At 48.3% G+C, this 8647-nt stretch overlaps 1 protein-coding gene across 1 annotated transcript; it reads left to right on the forward strand.

Moving 5' to 3' along the window:
* Positions 1-2861: 2861 nt before the first annotated feature.
* snapin (SNAP associated protein) lies at positions 2862-7624 on the forward strand. Its single transcript, XM_072283010.1, has 4 exons — positions 2862-3064; positions 3146-3192; positions 3759-3877; positions 6494-7624. Exons 1-4 carry the CDS (start codon positions 2877-2879, stop codon positions 6593-6595), a joined length of 456 nt encoding a protein of 151 aa, XP_072139111.1. The 5' UTR covers positions 2862-2876; the 3' UTR covers positions 6596-7624.
* Positions 7625-8647: the final 1023 nt, after the last annotated feature.

Genomic DNA, 8647 nt, shown 5'->3' on the forward strand with positions numbered 1-8647 from the left:
GGGTCAAAGTTCAAAGTAAAATTTATTATCAGAGTACATACATGTAACCCTCAGATTCTTTCTCTGTGGGCATACTTAGCAAACCTGTAGAACAGTAACTGTAAACAGGATCAATGAACACACTGTGCAAATGCAAATATAAATAAATAGCAATAAATAACGGGTATGGACTAACAAAATAAAGAGGTGAGACCATCGGTTGTGGGAACCAGAAACAGAATGAGTGTAGTCATCCCCTTTTGTTCAAGAGTCTGATGGTTGAGTAGTGGTAACTGTTCCTGAACCTGGTGGTGCGAGTCCTGAGGCTCTTGTACCTTCTACCTGATGGCAGCAGTGAGAAAAGAGCATGGCCTGGGTGGTGAGGATCTCTGATGATGGATGCTGCTTTTCTATGGCAAAGCTTCGTGTAGATGTGCTCAATGGTTGGGAGGGTTTTACCTGTGATGTACTGGGTTGAATCCACTACCTTTTGTAGAATTTTCCGCTCAAAGGCATTGGTGTTCCCATACTAGGCTGCAATGCAGCCAGTCAGTACACTTTCCACTACACATCTATAGAAGTTTGTCAAGATTTTTGATGTCATGCCAAATCTCCGCAGACTCCTGAGAAAGTAGGGGTGCTGTTGTGCTTTCTTTGCAATTATATATTTTATGATGGGTCCATGACGGGTCCTTGGAGATAGTGACACCCAGGAATATAAACTTACTGACCCTCTGATCCTCCGATGATTACTGGTTCATAGACCTTTGGTTTCCCTCTCCTGAAATCTACAATCAGTTCCTTGGTCTTATTGACATCAGAAGGGAGCAAGTTTAAGTTCCTCGGTGTCAATATCTTTGCGGGTCTAACCTGACCCAACATATCGATATGCAGCTACAAAGGCGGCATTAACAGCAGCTATTTTTCATTAGGAGTTTGATGAGATTGGGTATTTACTCGCAAATTTCTATAGATGTACCGTGGAGAGCATTCTGACTGGCTGCATCACCGTCTAGTATGGTGGGGGTGGGGGGACTACTGCACAGGATCCCAATATGTAGGATAAGTCCATGCAAAAATTCATTTCAGGGAGGTAGCACCCCCGCCCCCCGCAACCCCAGTCGACCTCCAAGGGTGTATGTAATACTTTGTTTAGTGATTTTGTCTAATCTGTAAACCAAGTTGGGTAAATGCAGAAAATATGACATTAAAATACGTAGTTATATTATATTTATTCTATTACAACTTTAAGTAAGTCTATAGGGAGTTTGGCCTCATCACGTAGGACATCAATATAGTAGCTCCTTAGCAACTAGCCAGCTAGTTTAAATAACGTTAGCTATGCTAATGAACGAATGACACCTGTTAAACTCACCTCAACATGTCTTTTACATTTTAACCCACCATGGGTAATAGAAAAGTCACTGTTGCAAACAGTGCAGCGAGCAACACTGTCATTATTTTTGAGGTCGACTGTAAAGCCCGCCCACAGAGAAAACTGATAGGTCTACTCAGGGGTCCCCAACCCTTTTTTTGCACCGCAGACCAGTTTAATACTGACGATATTCTTGCGGACCGGCCGAACAGGGGGGAGGGGTGTTAATCACGACCGGAATATAGGCGATAAGTGGCTAATACACTCAATTTCGTTTCTAAAAGGGTTTATCTAACGAATTTAATATTAAACACAGCGTATATTTTCCTCGCATGAATATAGTGATAAGTCAATTATAAGTCACTTATAAGTCAATAGCATCATAACATTTTAAGTAGTGTTTGGATATTAAACACACAGCACTTAATTTCCCCATATGAACATATAAAATCATTGCAACACATCAATATCGCTGAATCAGTGGGAGCCCTGGGCTTGTTTCCCTGCAACAAGACGGTTCCATCGAGGGGTGATGGGAGACGGCGATACTCGAAGTCTATTTCGCAATTTAGTTTTCGTTGCATTCATTGCAGAAAACCCCGCTTTGCGGAGATATGATGTTGGAAATGGAAGCAACGTTTTCAGTGCTTCCATGGCTATCTCAGGATATTCAGCCTTGACTTTGATCCGGAATGCCGGCAGAGATGTTATGTCAAATATACTTTTCAGCCCGCCGTCATTTGCAAGCTCGAAGAGTTGATCTTCCCGAGCTGACATGGATGACACGTGCATAATGACCTCACCTGCGTTCAAATTCAACAGTGACCGTGACAGGGAATGAGGAAAGGTGCAGCTGACTCATCGTTTCATGTCGCCAAATCATATCATATCCTCGCGGCCCGGTGGTTGGGGACCACTCTTAGCACGAAGAGAGACCAATCAGGATACTCGCTCTCCCTCCCTCTCTCAAAAAAAATTTCCGGGATATTGTATATAATTTCCGGGCGTCAGGGAGCTGCTATCAATATGCGGGAGACTCCCGGAACTTCCGGGAGAGGTGGGATGTCTGTAAGTCAGCCCCATCAAGGGCACCAGCCTCCGTATTATCCAGGACATCTTCAAAGAGCGATGCCTTAAAAAGGCAGCATCCTTCATTAAGAACCATCATCACCCAGGACATGCCCTCTTTGCATTGCTACCATTAAGTGGAGGTTTAGGAGCCCGAAGGCACACACTCAATGATTCAGGAACAGCCTCTTTCCCTCTGCCATCCAATTTCTAATTGAACCCATGAACACTACCTCACTATTTAAAAAAAAATATATATATTTTTGCACTACTTATTTAATTTAACTATAGATATATTTGCTATAATTTACTGCTTTTTTTCTATTACTATGCTGCCGCAAAGTTAACAACACGTTTCACGACATAAACTGGTGATATTAAACCTGTTTCTGTTTCTGTTTCTGATTCCGGATTTTCAGCATCTGCAGGATTATGGACAGCCCTTCTTCCCGTGATGCCGAGCGGCCACGGTCCCCACTCGGCCTCTATGATCTTGCTCTTCCTCCCAGTGCGCACCGCGACAATGATGGCGGCCGAGTCATTAGGCGCCGGCGAAGTGGCCCGAGATGTTCTAAGCGATGGCCTTCTGGAGCTGCTGAAGCCGGGCGTGAGGGAGGTGGACCAGCAGGTTCAGGCGGTGAGGTGCGGTCCCGGGTACGAGGGGAGGTGGAGGCGCAGCGAGCGCCTGTAGGCCCGACTAACGGTATCTTGTGTTTCCTGCAGGGAGAGCCAGGTAGAGCTGAGGGAGCAGATCGACCGGCTGGCGGAAGGTGAGGACTGAGGTGTCTGTGTGGGGAGTCCGGGACAGGTGGGGAGGGAGAGAGGTGAGACGTCCAGTACAGGTGTGGGGGGAGGGGTGAGATGTCTGGGACAGGTGGAGAAGGGAGAGGGCTGAGGCATCTAGGACAGGTGGGAGTCTGGGATAAGTTGGGGGGGTGAGAGGGGATTGGTGTCTGGATGGGGAGAGAGAGAGGGACGAGGTGTATGGGAGGGGAGGGAGAGGAATATGGTACCTGGGACAGGTGGGGGGAGGAGGAAGGAGTTGAGGGAAGAAAGGTGTCAGGGAGGTGTGGAGAAGAGGAGCTGAGAGACAGAGACTGGAGAGGGGACAGAGGGGTAGGGCAGAGTGAGAGAGGACTGAGAAGGTTCAGTGGGGGAGAGGGGAGCTAACGGGTGAGAGAGTGGATGAGGGGTCAGGTGAGGACAGGAGTGTGGGGAGGAGGCAAGGGAGATGGGGATAGAGGTACGGCATGTTAGTGTGTAAGAGGCTCTACTGGGCTGTGTGGGCTCACGGTGATGGCCGTGTGACCAGGTCATTGATTCCTGTTCCTTCCAGAGCTCTGCAGGATAAATGAAGAGCAGAAGGTGTCCCTGGACCTGGATCCATACGTGAAGAAGCTGCTGAATGCCCGGCGGAGGGTGGTGCTCGTCAGCAACATCCTGCAGAACGCCCAGGTGGGAGTTCCCATTCTGTTGATTTCCGGAAAATAGAAACTACTGCCCACTCTCCCACTGCCATACTCCATTCTGCAGAAACTCTGCTGTCCACACCAAACTGGACCTGGGGTCTTTCATGCTACGTGTCACCTCGCAAATTCCTGCAGTCCCCACTCCCCTCACGTCACCTACCCTTCTCCTCACTCCGTCTTATCGCCCATCGAAACCCTCACCCTTGATTTCAAATTGTCTTCATGGACACCGTCTTTGACAGTGTCCCGCATGGGAGGTTGGTCACGAAGGTTCAGTTGGTTGGCATTCGGTGCAAGGTGGTCAACTAGATTTAACATTGGCTTAGTGGGAGAAGGCAGAGAGTGATAGTAGATGGTTGTCTCTGACCACTGGGGTGCCGCAGGGATCAGTACTGGGTCCGTTGCTTGTCATCTATGTCGACAATCTGGATGATAATGTGGTAAACTGGATGAATAAATTGGCAGATGCCACCAAGATTGAGGGGGTTCATAGTAGATAGCGAGGAAGACTATCAAAGCTTGTGTGGGCTGAAAAAGAGCAGGTAGAATTTAATGCAGACAAACGAAACAGCGTTTTTCTGGGGCCAGGGTGCGAAACACAGTACCCACAGCACAAGGCACGTATACAACAGCAGTAAAATGCAGTCACACAAAAATATAGTCTATATCCCTGAGTTCATGAATGTTGCAGGAAGCTACGGTCAAACGTAATATATCTTGTATTGGGGTGGGGTGCGGTAGGGAGGGCAGCACCGATTCCGGCGTGGTGCCGTGCCATTCTGCCTCCAGCACTCTGGTGGACCGCACTGACTCCGTGCCTTTCTCCTGGGCAGCTGTAAACAGGCAACACTGCGGTTTGAGGCCGATTCCTCTCTACGACCGAGGCCTCGCAGCCACCCCCTCCACTGTCTCCAATAAGACAACGAATCGGACTTGCAGCGTTCCACATGACGCCTGTCTGTCACAGGCAGCATCACGGTCTGTACCAAGTCCAACTCCTTCAGTTTCTCTGCCAACGAGCAACCCGCTGAGGAGGTAGACCTGAAGTACTTTCAGTTCTTACTGTCCAGCAAGGTTGTGCAATCGTTAAAAAAAATACATTTTAAAAAAAAACAATAACACTTTGGTTGGCCCCGTAGAAGCTGCTGCATCCAAGCAAGCGGCCATCTTTCCAGGAGTCATTACCACAGCTTTGAGCAATAGAGCACTGAGGATTGTGGTAGAACAGAGGGATCTGGGAATATAAATCCATAATTCCATGTAGTAAAGAAAACTTTTGTCACGTTGCCCCTTCATAAATCAATGTATTGAGTACAGGAGTTGGGATGTTGTGTTGAAATTGTATAAGATGTTGGTGTGGCCGCATTTGAAGTATTGTGTCCAGTTTTTGCCACCTACCTACAGGAGAGATGTAAATAAGATGGAAAGAGTGCAAAGAAACTTTACAAGAATGTTGCTTGGGGCTGAGCTGAGTTATAGGGAAAGGTTGAATAGGTTAGGACTTTATTCCTTGTAACATAGAAGACTGAGGGGAGATTTGATATTGGTTTACAAAATTATGAGGGGTAAATGCAAGCTGGCTTTTTCCACTGAGGTTGGGTAAGACTACAACTAGTGGTCATGGGTTAAGAGTGAAAGGTGAAATGTTTAAGGGGAACATGAGGGGGAGCTTCTTCACGGGGGGGGGTGAGAGTGTGGAACGAGCTGCTAGTGCAAGTGGTTGATGCAGGGTCGATTTCAACATTTAAGAAAGTTGAATGGATATATGGATAAGGGGTATGGAGAGCTAAGGTCTGGGTGCAGGTTGATGAAACTTGGCAGATCAATAATCCAGCATGGACTAGATGGGCCAAAGAGCCCCTTTCTATGCTGTAGTGCTCAGTAACTCCATAGATGCCACGTGATCTACTCCAGTTCCTCCGGTACTTGTGTGTGTTGCTCAGTATTTCCAGTGTGTGTGCAGAAACTCTTGTGTTTGAGTGCTTCCAGCAGATTGTGTTGCTCTGTACCCCAGTGTCTTGTGTCTCCCTGCAGCTTGGTGCCCTGCCTGTGTCATGGTCTGTCTATAGAACATGAGGGGATGCTGACTGAACATGGAATGGTGCAGCACGGGAACAGTTTTGTGTTGAGCCAACTAATCGTTCAATGGCCAACTAAACTAATCTCTCCTGCCTACACAATGTCCATATCCTTCCACTTTTCTCATATTTATGTGCTTATCTAAACATCTCTTAAAAGTCCCTAATGTATCACCACTCCATACAGCATATTCCAGGTACCCACCACTCTCTGTGTTTTAAAAAAAACTTGCTCCTTACAGCTCCTTTGAAATTAACTTTTTTCACCTTAACTGCATGCCCTCAGAGTCTGGGGGAAAAGGTATTGTCTGTCTGCTCCATCTATGCCTCTCATAATCTTACAAACCTCTATCAGATCTCCCCCCAGCTCCACCACTCCAGAGAAAACAACCCGGGTTTGCCCGGCTTCTTTACCACACAGAGGAGCTAGGGAAGTTGGGAATAGCTCTTGCTGTGCTCTCCCCCAGTCGCTGCGGTTTCCCCTGCACTTTTATTTATTCTTTCCGCTTTTGGGCTTGTTGCAGGAGCGGCTGAGGCGCCTGAACCACAGCGTTGCCAAGGAGACGGCCCGGCGGAAGGCCTACCTGGAGTCCGGGATCTACCTGCCGACTCCACCGAGCAAGTGAAGCCTCCCCGGTGGCGCCACCGGCCGCTCAGGAGGAGAGAACCCAGATCACACTGGGGGTGGGAAATGTTGCGTGTGCTCGGATTGACATTGAACCGGTGGCCAGCGAGACTTCCTACTCTCCACAGTGTACTGGGGTTGGCCATATCTCCTGAAGGCACGGAGTGAGGTGCTGCAGCCCTACGCCTGTTGGCTTAGCGATCCCTCGCTCCGGCTTTTCCTTGTCCCCCCTTTTCGGAGCAGACTGGATGCTCCTATATCTGATCATCACCCCCTGCTGGGGTACAGCAGCTCACCAGACTCCTCTGTCCCGGGACAGTCCTTCAAGTTGTCCCCAGGTGTAGCCCATCTTCCTCTCCCATGGATGAGGAGCTTCTGTTGGCGTCTCTGTAGCTCTGGGTTTTTACGGGATGGTTTGCTAACCGCACACCTTTCGCAGCCGGGCTTGAAACCGTCCATGGCAAAGTCATTTATATCTTATGGGTTTTTTTTTGTCTGTTAAGCTTCCTGGTTATCCGACTCCCGCCCTTCCCTGCTTCTCCTGAGCACTTGTGCAAACGGGATCCCGCCCCCTCTGCCATAAACCTGCAGTCGCCCTCGCCCATCCGTTCCCAGGCCTGACCCAAAGTCGGGAGGTTGGGAAGCACTGTGCAGGGTAATCACACTGCCTCTTCCACACCGAGAATGAAGAGAAGTTCTGCTGAGCTTCCTCGCATCTTTACACACCCCTCCCCTCCCCCACAATCCATCATTTATATCAGCAATGTTTTCCAGGCCCTGTAATGCTCCGGAAGTCCTGCAGACAGATGTCGGGTTTCCACAGACTCTCTACACGTCTCCCCTTCAGTCAGTAGCAGTTGAAGAAGGAACTTTATTTTTTGCTTTTTTACTTCCCGAAGTGCAGGAGGACCTCGTGTAACGACTGGCAGAAGCAAGTACATTGCGGTGTTGTACTTGTGCAGTCGTTGTGACTTGCACACTTTCTGTACTGGAGGTAATCACGGTGAATAAAACTACCAGACTATATCTAGCTCAGCCACTGTTCGCCAGTTATTTTTTGTGTTACCTCAGGAGATCTGTAGGAAGTTGTCAAGTGCAGAACTTGCTGTCCGTACAATCCAAAGAGCCACCAGCTTTTCCCCACCTTCTCACACCGAGTCCACATCCAGCATCTCTTGACCCCTTAAGCTTTGGTCACTCTGTTGTAGGAAAGATGTCATTAAGACAGAAAGCACAAGGAAGTTTGCAAGAATATCGCGAGGACTTGAGGGCGTAAGTTGGAAGGGTTGATTTTATTCCCAGGAGCATAGGTGTGGTATTTATTAGAGATGCAGTGAGGAACCAGCCCTGAGCTGTGCGACCCAGCAACACACTGATTTAACCCTAGCCTAATCACATGACAATTTACAATGACTGATTAACCTATGAACCGAGGTGTCTTTGAACTGTGGGAGGAAACCCACACCATTCATGGGGAGGATTACAGACTCCTTACACATGGCACTGGAGTTGGACTCCCAACTCTGATGCACCAAGCTGTGATCGTGTCGCACTCACCACCACGGTACCATGATACCCAAGAGATGTATAAAATCATGAGCGGCATGGAGTTTAGGTCAGAAAAGGTCCTTCAGCCCCTCGATCCATGCTTACCAAGGTGCTCATTTTTAAAGTACTCCTTTTTGCCCCCATCCCTTTAAACCTTCTCTATCCTTGTACCGTCCAATTATCTTTTTGATAAGGGTGGCACAGAAGCATAAGCGGTTAGTGTGATGCTGAAGCTCCCTGTAAAGGAGTCTATACATGTGGTCGCGTGGATTTCCTCCCCTGATCCAGTGATGTGCTGATTGGTCACACAGGTGTAACTGGGCGGCTTGAGCTGGATACCGTGTTGTATCTCTAAATATTTTTTTTAAACTATTAAAAATCTATGGTGCACAGGATGAGTTGCCTATAACAGGTGTCTTGTCTGTCCGGAAGGAACACGTACCCAGGGGAGTATTTGTCCAGTAAGGCCCCTCCCTCAGCCTTGTATCAACTGGCCCAGCACCCC

Source organism: Mobula birostris, chromosome 2 (genome assembly GCF_030028105.1).
Source record: "Mobula birostris isolate sMobBir1 chromosome 2, sMobBir1.hap1, whole genome shotgun sequence".
NCBI lineage: Eukaryota > Metazoa > Chordata > Chondrichthyes > Myliobatiformes > Myliobatidae > Mobula > Mobula birostris.

What these genes read in the sequence shown, in the direction of transcription:
- snapin (XM_072283010.1), top strand. Translation starts at nt 2,877, where the DNA reads ATGCCGAGCGGCCACGGTCCCCACTCGGCCTCTATGATCTTGCTCTTC. An exon ending in CAGCAGGTTCAGGCGGTGAG is followed by an intron (nt 3,065 to 3,145) that starts GTGCGGTCCCGG and finishes TGTTTCCTGCAG; the next exon opens with GGAGAGCCAGGTAGAGCTGA. An exon ending in ACATCCTGCAGAACGCCCAG is followed by an intron (nt 3,878 to 6,493) that starts GTGGGAGTTCCC and finishes GGCTTGTTGCAG; the next exon opens with GAGCGGCTGAGGCGCCTGAA.